The sequence below is a fragment of the Paramisgurnus dabryanus genome, chromosome 11 (assembly GCF_030506205.2).
Source record: "Paramisgurnus dabryanus chromosome 11, PD_genome_1.1, whole genome shotgun sequence".
NCBI lineage: Eukaryota > Metazoa > Chordata > Actinopteri > Cypriniformes > Cobitidae > Paramisgurnus > Paramisgurnus dabryanus.
In genome coordinates this window covers 1,020,341-1,036,383 of record NC_133347.1, presented here as the reverse complement: position 1 = coordinate 1,036,383, position 16,043 = coordinate 1,020,341, and the positions used below count along the sequence as shown (strand labels likewise).

General features: G+C 35.6%; 2 protein-coding genes across 4 annotated transcripts in view; one reads left to right on the top strand and one right to left on the bottom strand.

Moving 5' to 3' along the window:
• The window catches only part of grip2a (glutamate receptor interacting protein 2a), a 55,613-nt gene extending 46,020 nt beyond the window's left edge, over nucleotides 1-9,593 (top strand). For 2 of the 3 annotated variants that reach the window (XM_065248159.2, XM_065248160.2), the window contains 4 exons: nucleotides 1,860-1,977; nucleotides 2,066-2,233; nucleotides 2,313-2,459; nucleotides 4,256-9,593. In XM_065248159.2, coding sequence (XP_065104231.1) covers nucleotides 1,860-1,977; nucleotides 2,066-2,233; nucleotides 2,313-2,459; nucleotides 4,256-4,453 — 631 coding nt within the window. In that variant the 3' untranslated portion in view covers nucleotides 4,454-9,593. Of the gene's footprint in view, nucleotides 1-1,582; nucleotides 1,790-1,859; nucleotides 1,978-2,065; nucleotides 2,234-2,312; nucleotides 2,460-4,255 lie in introns of those variants that run through there. The other variant, XM_065248163.1, reaches the window with a different exon arrangement.
• Nucleotides 8,388-16,043, bottom strand: part of slc6a6a (solute carrier family 6 member 6a) — a 24,368-nt gene continuing 16,712 nt past the window's right edge. The window contains exons 7-14 of the mRNA XM_065248183.1: nucleotides 15,777-15,880; nucleotides 15,499-15,623; nucleotides 15,227-15,339; nucleotides 13,861-13,998; nucleotides 13,675-13,777; nucleotides 11,445-11,545; nucleotides 10,895-11,065; nucleotides 8,388-10,732 (exon numbers count right to left, since the gene is read on the bottom strand). Coding sequence (XP_065104255.1) covers nucleotides 10,577-10,732; nucleotides 10,895-11,065; nucleotides 11,445-11,545; nucleotides 13,675-13,777; nucleotides 13,861-13,998; nucleotides 15,227-15,339; nucleotides 15,499-15,623; nucleotides 15,777-15,880 — 1,011 coding nt within the window. The 3' untranslated portion in view covers nucleotides 8,388-10,576. The remainder of the gene's footprint in view (nucleotides 10,733-10,894; nucleotides 11,066-11,444; nucleotides 11,546-13,674; nucleotides 13,778-13,860; nucleotides 13,999-15,226; nucleotides 15,340-15,498; nucleotides 15,624-15,776; nucleotides 15,881-16,043) is intronic.

The window sequence follows — 16,043 nt, the reverse complement described above, 5'->3', positions numbered from 1 at the left end:
TTTTTGACTCAACGCTGGGTTAAAAATAACAGGATTTTTTAGGATGTATTATTTATGTTAAAAATACTGGAGAAGAACTAGATGGTCAAAAAAGTTTAGAGGCTAACTTCAGATTTTTATGAGATCGTTGTGCACATGTTTTATAGTTTTTGTTACTAACATACTATCGCATGACAGACATTCTTTCGCTTGGACTATCATCTTCTAATTTTTTTATGTTATGTGCTCTTTGGAAATGTAACTGTATGGATTAATCTTTTAAAAAACCTGAACATTGCACATCATATTTCATTCCAGAATTAAAATTTAAATTAAAATTTTGTAGGGATGCACCAATAGGATTTTTTTGGGCCGATGCAGATTTAAACAGACAACTTCTGGCCGATACTGATATTAAACACTTGTATACAATACTATTCCGTTGGTCTATTAGCTAGTTTATTTCTGCATCAAATTATTTTTACCGAACATGGATTGGATCTAATTAACATTCAACTGACCAACATAATAAGAGAGACACAAATTAAGCTAAAACAAATATAATAAGACAACATGACAACCTTCTAAGGTGGTTTTTGCTATTCAGAATTTCTTTTATAAACAACATTAACTAATTTTTTTTTACATATAATGGATTTCTTTAATAAACATAAATAATGCCAGTGCTATTGCTTTAAACAGTATAAATATTGCTACTTCAAAAAAAGTTGGACGACTTTTCCCCCACTAAAGTGCAGTCTGTTTCTTTTATTGTCCAAGACATTTGAGGCAGCTCAACAAAGGTTTTCTCTCTGTGCACACCAGAACATTAAATAATTTTAATTGAACAACAGACATGCAACTCATTGCCTTTATGCAGTTAATTAATAAACAATCGGTATCGGCCTTTCTCGTGCTTTTGCCGATATGCAGATGGTTTCGAATTCATCAAAAATCGGCCGATAAATATCGGTGGCCGATACATCGGTGCATCACTAATATTTTGCCATTTTATGTGCAGTGACATTACTGTATTCTGTTACTGCAGAATTGCAGTAGTGTAACATACAAACCAGCTCATTCTCTATTTTGAAACTGTAAACTATATTTGTTGTACCTTTTTAATTTGTGCTATAACAATCAACTATTACAGTAATGAAAGTCACTATTAAAAGGAATAGTTCACACAAATCCAAATATTTGGGCATTATTTACTCACCCTCATGACCAGAAAACCCAAAACAAAACCTTTTACAAAGTTCTGCATTTGTGTTCTGAAGCAAAAAGAAAGACAAACAACATGGGAGTGAGTAAATGATGACACAATTTTTGTTTTTTTGGGTGAACTCTCCTTCTAAAAATAACAGGGGAACATCCAAATGTACTGTATTATAGTAAGGATGTTTAATTGTTATTAGATGTTAAAGTCAGCTTTATATCATTTCTTATTTGTATTCTTTTGAAATGTGAACTGGGGTGAACTATGATCTGGATTTTGGACATTTGAATGCTTTTATTAAACATTTCGTCTTGCACGTAAACCACCCGGCTGTTTGCTTCTGCTGTCTATATACTCCACCTCTTCTCTTGTCTTTTTTCTCAGGTTTTCTGTGTCTCGTCTGCCTTACTAATCATCTGCAGGCCGCTCGCCGTCATCCTCTGCTTCTTTTCTTTTCTGCGCATTTTTATCCACCTTTCGTTTGAGACTACAAACTCGTGGTTTCCATGCCGCTTTCTGCGAACATCCATTTTTCTTGTAGTTAATAAGATTTATTACAGTGACTGTTTCAATCAGAGAGAGAGAGAGAGAGAGAAAACAAACTTAATTTCCAATACTACACCAGGCCTGACATTACCCAGGTTGCTTTGCATTGACACAGATCTGTCAGTCCCGCACGCTGTTACAACAACAACACAGAAGCTCAGGAGAACTATTGGTCGCAAGCTCTTCAGGACCTGGAGACCTGTGGCCAGTCAGAAATCCTCAGAGAGCTTGAGGTAAAATATCATCAGAGATCAACACTAAACTGTGCTAGTAATGGAAAAGAGCAATGCCTTTCGAGTGAATGTGTTTTGTGGTTTGCAGGCCACTATGATGTCAGGTAGCACATTGAGCTTAGGTGAGCTTAGTGAGAAACAGAATGAAATCGAGACCAAAGCTCTAACACCGAGCCCGGAGAGGACCTCAGAGAGCATCGCTCGACTGGAGGAGATAAAAGACATGAGTCCTTCCCAGCCTTTAGAGCTTCATAAGGTACCGTCCAGGGTTTACAGTAACATTTTAGATGTTGTGAATTTTACCGGACTGATCTTCATTCTCTGTCATTTTTTAGATCTGTTTGCTTAAGGATGCTGACACCAGAGACTTTGGGTTCAGTGTTTCCGACGGTCTGCTGGAGAAGGGCGTTTACGTGAACATGATCCGTCCCGATGGGCCTGCGGACCAAGCTGGGTTACGCCCATATGACCGAATTTTACAGGTGACCAACCTTAAGAAGATGTGACCTGTTTTAACAGAAGTAGTTTAACCAAAATAAAAATGTAAAAACTTTTACAATTTTTGTTTTTAAAGATAAAGCAAGATTGAGCACTGCTATTACTATGAATAGGGAACAATGTAATGCTTAATATGTATTTTTGTAGGCAAAACCCAAAAGCGAGTTCACATTTTAGCACTTCGAGTTCCAGTCAATAGGTTTTTTGAACGGGGTTTTGGTTAAACTCCTTAAATAAGATCTTGGGTTAACATAAACCCTATATATTTTCTCATTATCAGGAAATGTGTTTTAGTAAAGTTTGAAAGAGATGTCGGAAGCTTGGTGGTAATGACGTTGATGTAGAGACCGTGGTGTATTTCACTTGTAGCCTAGCTTTTCATTTCTAGTAAATGCATTTAGACTTCAAAATGCATAAAAGTCGAGTTCATCTGTGAAGATTATCTTGTTGGATTAAACATGTAATGGAACATACACAGCAAACGCAAATTTAATGTAGATTACATACAAAGTCAATGCAATGCGACACAATTAGATGCAAACTTACGCAGGGCGATGCGAATGCCACAAAATACGTGCTTTTCGCCTCAACCGTATCTTTGTGCAAGTTAAAAATATTAAACTCAAGCGACAAATTCACATGACACACTGGGCAGTGCATTTGCGCAAAAATACTCGCTATTTATCTCAAACGTGTCTTTGCGCAAGTTGAAAATATGCAAAAACTATACAGAATTTGTGCTCACACATACAGCATGGGGCAAATCTAACGCAAATTCAACAATTTGCGAGTAGATTACATTCAAAGTCAATGCAAAGACGCAAACTTGCATAGGGCGATGTGAATGACGCGAATTGGACAGTGCGATTGCCAGCTATTTGCGCAATTTGAAAATATTCAACTCATTCAAAAAAATTTGCATGATACAAAGTTAAATCCCGCGAGTAATCTAGAGCGAGGAACGTGCACTGCAAAAAAATGACTTTCTATTTTTGTCTTGTTTTCAGTAAAAATATCAAAAAATTCTTAAATTAAGATGTATTTTCTTGATGAGAAAATAACCTAGGAAAAAAATCTATTTTTAAAAAAATATATAAACTTTAAGTAAATTAGTGCTTAAAACAAGCAAAAAAATCTGCCAATGGAATGAGAGATTTTTTTTTGAAATAAGTTTACTTTTTTCATAAGCACTTAATTCAAGAAAAATTGTCTTATTCTATTGGCAGATTTATTTGCTTGTTTTAAGGCAAATTTACCGAGCCCTAAGGTGACATTGGAGTAAAAAAATGTAAAGTTTAGTTTCATGTGCTCACGTGAAAGATTCATGTGCTCACGCGAAACCTTCATGTGCAGAATTTTTTTTTAAGTTTAATTTTGCGCGCTCGCGTGTGCGCGCGATAGTTTCATGTGCTCCCGGATAGTTTCACGTGCTCGCGGGATATTTTCACGTGAGCACGCGAAACTAAACTTAAAAAAAATTCTGCACATGAAGGTTTCACGTGAGCACATGAAAGTTTCACGTGAGCACATTTTTGCAGTGTGGCGCTTCACGTTTGGTGTGTACGTATTATAAGTGTCATAAACTTTCATGTAACACATAGCTTATTGTTTAGGGATAATTTAATTTAATAACCTCCGGGTTGGCCTACAAAAGTACATCATCCCTGCTTTGACATTGCAAACATGGCCGCCTAGTGTCATGTATTTGTATGTGTAGACCTGCATAAAAATTATTGTTACATTCTTGACCAAAATCTAACTTTGCGTAAATTTTTTTCAGGTAAATCATGTACGAACACGTGACTTTGACTGTTGTCTCGCAGTGCCGTTGATCACTGAAGCCGGAGGACAGCTGCAGTTGGTCATTAGCAGAAACCCTCTCACTCAGGCACACGATTGGTCACCTAAAGACTGTCAGGACCCTTCTGATGCACTTCTTTTACTTCCTGCACAAAATCCAAGAAGAGTTGACCTCTGATTCTTTGACAAGAGCACAATTTTTATAGTTTTTTTTTCACAGAAATGGTTCTCTCTCACTCTCACAGCCTCTGTTATACACAAAGTATTAACATTGTTGTTTTGATTTTTGTCGGTATGTCATTTGAATTAGTTTTTCACAGTTTCACAGGGTCCAATGTTGTTGTTGTTTTAACATTAACCACCACAAAAGATCACGTCACATCTTTATATAGTTTATTTGATCACTCACATATTGTTTAATTTTTGTTCACAGTGTCACAAATATTATCACACAGGTGATTCATGTGTTAAGCGAGCCACTTTTATTTCATTGTATGTACATGTTTTGTTTTTTCACCCAGTGTGATAATCTTTGATAATGCAGATCTGCAGGTTCTCACAAAGCGACAACAAACAACCCAGTCACATGACTGTTATGATGCAGCTTAAGAGATGAAAACCTTGACGTTTGACAATTCAAAGGGAGAACATACATTTATATTCTCACCACACACATACACAACATGTGAGCGACGTGTTTCCAGGTGAATATTTCAGGTTTATGTGCAGTGGTGCGGTGATAGTCGATGTCTTTTTGTGTGCCGTAAGTGATTTCGCACCTGGTAAGACTAAGGAATAAATTCAGTTTTTAAGTTATATAAAGTCCTTGAAAGGAATTTGTTTTTAATGTAACTTTTAAGAGCAGATTGCTGTCTGCGTTTTATCCACAATCCTTTATTGAGTGTGTAAAGCCATTTTTCCTGTTCGTAGGATGTTAATTATGTAGAATATCACAAATGTGTTTTTATTCATTTTGATTTAGAAATGATCATATCCTTTTTAAAGAAAATAAAGGAGAATATCTACAAAAGCAGCGTTTACAAAAGATGGATGTTGCAATCGTTCCCCATCCTTTCACTGCACGTGTCTGACAGAATGCAGTTGATTCCCTTGACAGCTTTGGCACGATGTGTGTCCCACACCTCGAAAGTTGTTTGACATGACTGCCTATTTTAGTCCGAGGTTGGAATCTGTTTCGAGGAAATGTGATGCCTAGAAGTCCTGTGGGTTTGATATTAAATGTGGTAGTACTGATTTGAATGTGAAGGACAATTGCTTCATTCTGAAGTCAAATAAAGCCATCAGCAGACTAAATATGACCTTTTATCTTGAAACATAGAAAATTCATAAAAATATATTGTTTACCGTTACATACTATATAGAGAAAAATTTGCTTAATGGTTTTGACCCAACAAACACTTTTAAGAAAAAAGGTGCTAAAAACGTTTTTCACAGCGATGCCATATGAGCCATCCAGTCAAAGCATCTTTAAAGGTCTCGTTTTTCCTGACCCATTTTTTAAACTTTAATTAGTGTGTAATGCTACTAGAGCATAAATTATACCTGCAAAATGATAAAGCTGAAAGTTCAGTGCCAGGCGATATATTTTCTTTAACAGAATTCCTCTTTCAAAGCCTACAGCGAATGCCCGGTTTGGACTACAGCCCTCTATGCAGCAAATGGCTCTGCTAAGCTAAGCTGCTGTCGAATCACAACACACTAAACAAGCTAAACAATCAGAACTCGTTACGTATTTTTGAAGGAGGGATTATATAAAACAAGAAAGACATCAGCCCGTTTTAGGACAGTGAAAACAGCGCTATACAAATAAGTAAATTGTGTGAAAATACTGTGTTTTTTACACCTGAAACATGAACACGTTGCGCACTGTACACACAATCAAAGCTAAAAAAAAAAAACAGGAAAAATGGGACCTTTAAGGAGAGGGGTTACTGCTATTTCATGCATTTTGACTTAACACCGTTAAAGAGTTGTAATCCTCATGCTAAACAAATGCAAAGTGTCAAAAAAGCAGTTGAGTGTGTCGTATTTCTGAGCCGAACTCACTCCTCCTCTTTCCTACACGTTTCTGAAAGTTTTTTCAAACATGGGTACCCGTTACATATCAGTGACCCCATATTCCTTTTATAGAGGGTTTTCACCGACGTCACGTTCTGGGCGGTAACCCCGATGCGCGGCCATGGTGGAGGCACTCGGTGTAAAGAACTGAACGGAGTACAATGGAATATTATGCGCTTTGGATACTTTAAGTGAATGTAGACATGTCTAAACAACAGAAAACGCATCCAAGATGCAAAGGCATATAGGGAAGGACTTGGACCACAAGAAAAGGCACGATATTTCGAGAAATTAAAATGTATAGGCGGTGCAGATCCCTACGAGCTCCCTCTTCTAGGATCCGTGACGACCCGGCGATTCTTCCTTCAGTTGCATATCCCGATATAAGTTAGTGAACTACCTAGTTTTCATGCAGAGCCCATATGTCAATGTAAGCTTTATTTATATAGCAAATTTAAAATAGCCAGTGTCCTACCAAAGTGCTTTACTGTAAAATAAGCACAGTAAAAAATAAAAGCAATAATTGTTTTTACCATTTACTATTAAAAATATAATTATCATTACAATAGAAAATTTGCTATGAGCAATTAAGCACACTGGCATTAAGGCATTGCAGCGCAAATTTTATTTGTGTTTAAGTACATTTTGTGCATACACTTAAGTACATATTAAATATTCTTTAAATAAAGCACAACAAGTAGAAGCATAATTGTTTTATACTTTATGTACTTCAATCATATTTCTAATACAATACTACTCTTTTTCCTGAGCTTTACCAACCACAAGCGTCGCTCCTCTGATAATTTCTTGCATTCCTTTCCCTGGTTTTTAATAACTTTTGGAAGTCGATAATAATCCAAATGTTTTTCTCAATATGTACTGTTGGTACCATCTCAAACACGGCAATAATTAACTATTTTCCTTAACGACGTTCGGCATATACATCAGTGTCTGCTCTGTTGTAATGCGGAGTGCCTCCAATATGGCGTCTTCCGCTCTGATGACGCGCCGTGAAAACCCTCTATTGTCACTTCCCCTGGAAAGCAAGTAAAACTACATCAAATGTCTGTGTTTTGTTGGCAGTTGGCACGTAAGTGCATATAATGTAAAGACACGAATATGTAGTGAATCATAAGTTATCCAGAGATAGTGGGGTTATGTTTTGTGCGTTGCTTGCTTGTGACTCACTCCGCCTGCTGGACCCATCCGGGATCTCATCCTTTTCTGGAAACTAATGCACGAGATCTTTTATTTTTTTATAAAAAAATTACCCTCATAAACTTCTATCAAAAACAGAAAATGTACTTTAACCCTCTTGTGGCGATGCTTCTCTGATGATGTCAGCTAGACGTCTTGGACTGGGCATTCCTTTACTCCGCCCCTTCTACTGTCAGTCTGCTGCGATTTACATGTTTGAACGAAACACCTATTTTTCTATATCCAATTAATTTAAAGTGGAAAGCACAAGCCACGCCCAATATTGTTCTTGTTTGATATTCCTTTTCACTACGAAATACGTCACAAAATAGAAGTAAATGCGATCATGATTTCCAGCTCATGTTAGGAACCTTTAATCAAGGTTTAGCTAAAAATGGTTCTCCTATGGCATTGTGAAGCACCTTTGGGTGTATTTTTACAAAGCAACATCCAGGCCAATACTAAACAAGTAATTTTGCATAAGTCGAGTTAGCTGTAAAGATGTACAACCAGGAGGATGTGTCTCAAATTGTGTTGTCATGAAGTGTCATTCACAACCCATTTTTATTCTAATGTGACATCTTTTTAGTTATGTCTATAAGATATTTAACAGATTGTGGATGATAGCCCTCGTGAAACACCCTCTGAGGAGGTTTATTTGACCAGGACAAGATACCTGAAGGTCAAGTTCATCCATCTTCACAAATCCCAGTGGTAATACTGCTTTACAAACCGATTTGCTTTTGTTATTATTAATACATTTATGCATTTGGCAGATATTTTTATTCAAAGTGACTTAATTCATGATAGCACATTATTACCAACACATACAAAGATTAGATGTTTTAGTTTTTTTATTTTATATCTGAAAGATCTTGTATGATGCATTTCACAAAACTACTTTGGTTTTACAAGTTTCCTTATTACAGCAAAATAAGAACAAGAAAAAATCTATCTTGAATTGTTTTAATCTTACAATATTTTTCAACTGAAACGATAATAAAAAATGGACAAAGCCACTTGTTTACAAATATTGCACACTGTATTTAGGCTTACACTTATCAATGTTTTCTGAATATGTTTAAATGACCAATCACGTCAGGTACAGTATAAAATGCTTTAATACAAAAAGGCAAGTTTTAGGTGAATGAAATACTAAAGAGGAACAAACACTTGCTTAGTTAACATTAGCTTATAGAGAAGTGTGTATGCAGGGTAGGACAGAAGGTTGAACTAAATCTAAAAAGGTTCAGGGGTTAAAGGTCAGATGATTAAAATGTGAGGTCAGAGGGTTTAAGGGTCGACATTACATTGGGGTATTAAATTGGGGCAGTTCTTTGCTCTTGGTAATTATCTTGAATATTTCAAGGTTTTAAGGCTCATTTAAAGAGACGATTGCACATCTGAGTTTTAAGGAACTGGCAGTGTCTCTGTGCAAGGTTTAAAATCCAGGTGTCCTCCTGAAAGCTAATGATTGTTCTAGGCTCGACGAGCAGTTTGGCGATATAAGATCATGTGACACAGGGATCTTAAAGTCTAAGACCACAAAAAATCTGGAATTTAAATTGGAATGTAAAGTGTAGATTTGAAAAAAGATAAATTGCAATTCATTAGTCCAATGCAAACAAATTTGTGACCTTCTTAAAGGAATAGTTCACCCAAATATAAACATTCTCAAGCTGTTACAAAACTGTATAAATGTATTTGTTCTGCTGAACACAAATTAAGATATTTATAATGAAGCAAAAAACAGAATTGACTTCCATAGTAGAAAAAATATTACTAGGGAAGTCAATGCTGCTCAAAAATGTTTTGGTTACAAACATTGCTCAAAATTTTAATTTTGGGGTGAACTATTTCTTTAACCCCTTTATAAAAGTTTCTTGTATCTTTTAAAGCACACAAGATGCTCATTGGGTTTACCATAAACTCCCTGACCGCTTTAGTGCTCATAAAATTAAAGAAAAATAGACGCAACAACCATAAAGTAAACCTTTTACTCAAATGTTAATGCTAACAATATAACATACAAAAAATGCAAAGTATTTTAGTGGTCTCAGACTTATGGACCCCAATGTATTAACATGCTGCAGCCAAATGGCCTTATGTGATGTTATTAAACAACAGCTCTCAGATATCATCTTACAGTAAATGAAGCTTATAATAGTGCATCAAATGATTCATATATTAAACGTGAACACAGCTGCCTGCGGTTTTAAAGCAACTGTGTATGCACGCAATGGCAGTGATTCAAGGAGAAACTAAAGGACAAAGTGTTGTGTTGTTCAGAAAAGGATTTCTTATGTGTTTGTGTATTATGCAATCTCGTGGCAATTTTGTATAGAGTACATATTTTATGAGGTGGCTAATTCAAATGAATTTATACGACCAAATTTGTACGATTTGCTTTCACCACTGTGACGTTGGAGTATCATTATTGTTTTTCCTAGCATACAAACTCGTAAAATTAGCCAACTCATAAAATACATTTAAATTCCCACGAGATCAGGTTGATATGTGTGCTTGTATGTATTAGTAAGTATGTATTTGTGCACAGCATCTGCCCAGAAGCAGAGGTACATTCATTTTTATCCAGACAAACAGTTTTACGAATCTCATCGTACAACATTTACAGCCACGGACAGACGTTATTATGTAGCCAAATGTCGCGTCGAGTTTGCTGTTTTTCTAAAAAAAAAAGCTATAACTTTATACAAACATCTCTCACACTTGACTAACACTGGCAAGACTCCAGTGAAAGTTTTCTGCCTACACAGAGGAATACTATAGATTCAACAAACTGCCCCGGATGGCTAAACACATCATGATACCGTATACCAATATCAGCTATAATGCTGACACCAGCGATTACAATAATAAAAACAGATATACTGTAAAATCATTTCTCGATAATATTCATAAAAACCCAACTACATTTATACAGAAAGAGAAAGGAGGTGACATAGACTTAAAATGGGATCTACATCGAAGTGTAGGAGAATTTGGAAATCTCTCTTAGAGAGCGTCACATTGTGGTTTCTACGACGGTGTGGCTGTGTTTGGTAAATGCGTGAATGCCGTTGGGATCCAGGGGATGAAGCAGCTCACTGTTCTTCAGGTTGTATTCTTTCGGACGAGAGCTTGCCCCTCCTTTAACCGGTGCAGCCACAGCTTTGATCCGCTAAACGGGATGCATTTATGTATTTGAGTACATGTAGCATTCAAGATTATTGTACAAATCAGAACTAATGTAACCTGGTAAGTTGTGTTTGTTAAGCTCTATATCCCTTTAAAGGTCATCATGTAGCAACATTTATTTACAAATGAATTATTTTCATCTCACCTCTATCAGGGAGCCGTCTGATTGAATGATTTTAATGACGACCATCATCGGGATGCAAATCATAGAAGTCAGTGCAAGAGTCCAACCCAATCCAATCGACCAATCAGGATACTCATAAAGCTTGTTATAGGTCAGTGGCTTGTATTTCACCACTGAAAAGACGAAACAACCCTAATGAAGAAAGTTGAAAACACATTACAAACTGATCCACAGGCTGCTCATATGGATGATTATGTTATTGCATGTACATTTGGTGTCCAAAGTCTTAAATGGTTATATTTTAAATTATTTTAATAATTTGGTACTCGTTGTCATGGATCACAAGATGTGACAGGCCATTGCAATAAAATATTTTCTGTAGGTAAGTCATGATTTTCAGCTATATAAGACACTTTTAATAGAAAATATGATATTGTTGTGGCCTGTCACATCTTGTGATCCATGACAATGATTATTAAAATAATTAAGCATTTGAAAAAAGCAGAAAAAATATGACTTTGGACACCAAATGTAAATGACTGATCCAAAACACACATTCAGACACGCTTACCACACAGAGGACCGGCGTTATCAGCATCCAGCTCCACTTCATCCAACCATTGGGTCTGTAGCCAATCATGTCCTCTATAGCATCATAGAAATTATCAGCCCCTGCAAGCAAATACATAGTTTATACACTGACAAAAAGATGAAATATGAAAACCCAGCTTATCTTTTTCTCTGATTCATACAATCATCCTACATAATGTAAAGATAATTTTGTAAAAATATCCTGATATCTTAAATATTGACTAAGGTTAAATATAAATGTGAAATCAAACTTTGATTCTCTAAATTTCATCTTTGGATTATGAGACTGGATTTCAAATACAGTCTCACATGCTATACGTCTTGATATTTAAACAATTTGAGGTTTTGCGAAGTGTGTATTCGTAGTTAGCATTTTAGAGCCTTAAATACTGCAGATAAACATTTCCACAGAATTGTGCAGATTTTCAAAACAGTTCTTCATGCTGAACATGTGAGGGAAAGATTCATGTGGGACAACTCATTACTGAAAGAGTGATGTGAAATAAACCCACACTTCTGATGTGATTATGTAAAACTAAATAAGAAAAATGTCTGTAGAAATTACAGTATTACTGGGTATTACTGGCAATTAGCTGCCAGTAACTTACTGTTGATTTTACATTTATGTTATTTACTGGCAACAGTTTGTTTAATGAACATGAAACATTTTCAGTCTTTATCTTTTACAGTAAGTTACTGGCAACCAGCTGCATAATTACAGCAAATGTTTTACAGTGAAGATTAATTCAAGACAAACAGTGATGTTAACAGTGACACTACATATGCATATCAGTATTTATGCAGTAAACAAAGATAAGCAATCTTTTACTATAGTATAGAGCAGCATACAGATGTGCATACGAGAAGCTTGGATGCAAAAGCCGCTAAACAGCACTTCTGTCAATAATAATTCCGTACGTTTTTCGTATTTATAAACACATTTGAACTTCTCATGAACTTTCCTCATAATTCACAACACGTGCGTACGCACACACTGTAAAAAAATTATTTACTGCCATAAATTTATTTAATTAAGTCATTTCAACTTACTATTATTTATCTTGACAAGAGATGAGTTACAACTTCTAAAATGAAGTTGACACATTTCAGGTTTATTTTATAAGTTATAACAACTAATTTCTAGTCAAGATAAATAATAGTAAGTTGAAATGACTTGTAAATCTGAGTTAATTCAACAAATTTAAGGCAGCAATGATTTTTTTATTGCATGAATTTGTTCTTATTTTCATTCTTATGTTTGTGAATTTGTAGTGTTGGACAAAAAACTTTTTTTTTTAAAAAACACAATGTTTTAGATTAAATGGCTGCTTTTTAACTGTAAAAAAGTTGGTTTAACTTAAAAATATTAGTTGACAAGTAAACTTATATTTTAAGTTAAATTAACTCAAAACTTTAAGGCAACCAGGTAACTTACTTACTAAGTTGAACCAACAAATCTTTTATTACAGTGTGGCAAAAGTCAGTATTTATTTTGTTTAATTACTTGAAATTGCAGTTATTTTCAATTTTCTTTACTAGTGACAAGTTGCTATTAAATATAAAGTTAAAATAACTAGCTAATTCAACTTAATTTTTATAATTTATAACTACTCCTTACTAGTTAAAAAAATAGAAATTAATTGTAAATTCAAGTTGATTAATTTTTTTACAATGTATTTAGTGTGATCTCTCTTCACTTCAAAAGTTGGAAAATTACTTGAATTCAATTTATATGTTTAAGTGAAAAATACTTTAAATAAAAATACTTCAGTTGGTGACATAAAAAATTAAGTTGATCCAACTTTTCTCTTTTTATAACGTTGGCACTAAACACACCTTGAACTAATTTGAGGAGACTGAAGTCCTGAAGTCATCGATTTAAATTAGAAATTAGGATTTAATTTAATTTAGGTTTAAGAGAGTCTGCAGGTTTCTGCTATTGCTCAAATATAAGAGGAGAACACACTAAATACTTGACACTTTATTCTGTTTAATATCCTGTATTTTCTGATTATATTCTAACAAAAGAATGAGAAATAAAAATAATTGTATATGGTTAATATACCATTGCAAAAACAACTAATCCATAATATTACTAATGCATATGACCCCCGTGCTTCACATACACATTTTTTAAAAATAACCAGCTGACGGTACATTATCAGCATTGGCTATTAAAAACCATTATTTGTCCAACAGTGCACGCTTACCGTAAACCCAGGCTACTGCAACACATTCAAAGAATGCAACCCAGAGAAGGCAAACACCGCTGGCCGCGTAGTAGTCAAACAGCTGAAAGACGTACATGCCACCCTAAGAAGCACACAGGAACGTTAAGCGTTCAAACACTGCAGGAAAAACAAAACAAAACGTTTTTCTCTCCTGCCGTTTCTTACTTTAGTGACCATGGTGAGTCCCAGCACATAACTGATGACGCAGATAACAGCGATGAAGATTTCTCTCCGGTATCCCTTCCTTAGGAGGGATGGGTACAGATCAACCAGAGATGTGATCTGACCCTCCACTTCTACAAACTGATGATGACATAACACACACACACACAAACATGATGTCACCGATTTAATCTTTATGCGGTTATTTACTGTAGCAGGTGCTTTTATTAAAAGCAGTGTAGTACACTTTGAAAGCATAACAGTTGAACACCGCAGTCAAAAAAAAAAAAATTATACATTTGACAGACGATTTTATTCAAAGCAACTTACAGTACTGTGCATTTGTAGTATACATTAGATCAATCTAAGTGTTCTGTCGGATTTAAACCCATGACCTTTGTGCTTCAGTGCCTCCCTATAAAGTCAGTTTTGGGTGATATTCATTACCAAGCAATAAATTACTGTAATTAAATAACGTCTCCCCTAAAAAAAGTAAAGATATGAAGAGACCTTTACATCAATGATAGGTGTCTTTTATGGCACACCTGAGTGTGTGTGTCTATGTTTGTGTTTAGTACGCGCACACACGTCAACAGTAATGTGATCCGGCACATGTTGGCTTTTAAGTAAGTCATATGAGACTGGAATAACTTTAGCGTCTCGTGAAGCGTGTGTGCGGGTGTGTTTGTGGGAGGAAGCCCTAAATATATAGACCGAATCCTTCAGCGCTGGTTCACGGCCGCAGTAAGAGATGATGTTTCATATCAAGTTGAGCAGTATGCTGTAAAGTTATGATCTGCTGGCTTAACTCTCTCAATTTTTGCAATCTTCCAATTCAACACCACACGCTCGTATGTCACACCGTCGGATGAACATTTTACGGCACAGTTGTGGCGCTTTCATAGCTCAGGACATTTATTAGAGAAGTAAAAAGAAAAAAACTGCTTTTTGTTTTAGTTGCCATGTTTGTAAACATATGTTTGCATTAAATGCTGCTACATTCAAATAAAATTTTATATGCGGTGTGCATACATCAGTTTGTCTACAATTCAGTCTCAAATGTGGCACATTTTGTAATTACACCTTACGGTATTGTGCACATTATATTAATAGTCTATTTGCAATACATTATAAGTAGATCTATTTTATTTATATTATTAATATACCATTGATTAATCAATATAATTATTATTTACAATGAATATCAATTGATAGAGCATTGCATTTGCAGTGTAAAGGTTATAGGTTCGATTCCCAAATATTGCACTGTAAGTTGTTTTGGCTAGAAATGTAATTGTAAAAAACTATAAAGAGTATTTGATCAAAAGTGTTTTTTTATTATTGTACAATATTTATGTTGTGATCTAACCTGACTGTCTAGGCCCAGCAGCAGAAGCATTATGAAAAAAAGTATCGCCCAGACCGTTGGCAGTGGCATCATAGTAACGGCCTTCGGGTACGCGATGAAGGCTAAACCAGGACCTGAGGAAGATACAAGTTACGGCATGTGCAAACAAAGAACTAAAACACTGTAACCAAAGAAACAAAACATATAAGAGTGGAAACTGTAAATCACTGAGGCAAACGTGTACATAAACCTGGTTATAATTCCTAAAAGTGTTTCTTCTTGTGTAGGCCTACCTGACTCGGCCACATCAGCGATGGCTATGCCCTGTTCCTGCGCCATGAAGCCCAGCACAGAGAAGATGGCAAAGCCCGACACAAAGCTGGTACCACTGTTCAGACACCCGAGTAGCATGCAATCCCTAAAAAATACATGCAGAGCAAAACTCTAAACTAATAATTGATCATCGGTAGTAGAAAATATTTCACTTCAGAACGCTGACCATCAACTATAAGCATCAATTAGTACGTACAGTAAACTACAATGTTATGTTGTCAAAGACATTTTCACAAACCTGTAGCAGTTATATTTGTATTTGTTGTAACTTCCCAGCGATGTCATAGCACCAAGACAAATGGCATAAGAGAAAAATATCTGAGTGCCAGCATCAATCCAAACCTAGAGAGAGAGAGAGAGAGAGAGAGAGAGAGAGAGAGAGAGAGAGAGAGAGAGAGAGAGAGAGAGAGAGAGAGAGAGAGAGAGAGAGAGAGAGAGAGAGAGAGAGAGAGAGAGAGAGAGAGAGAGAGAGAGAGAGATCAGAAATCAGAAGGTGTTTAGGTCA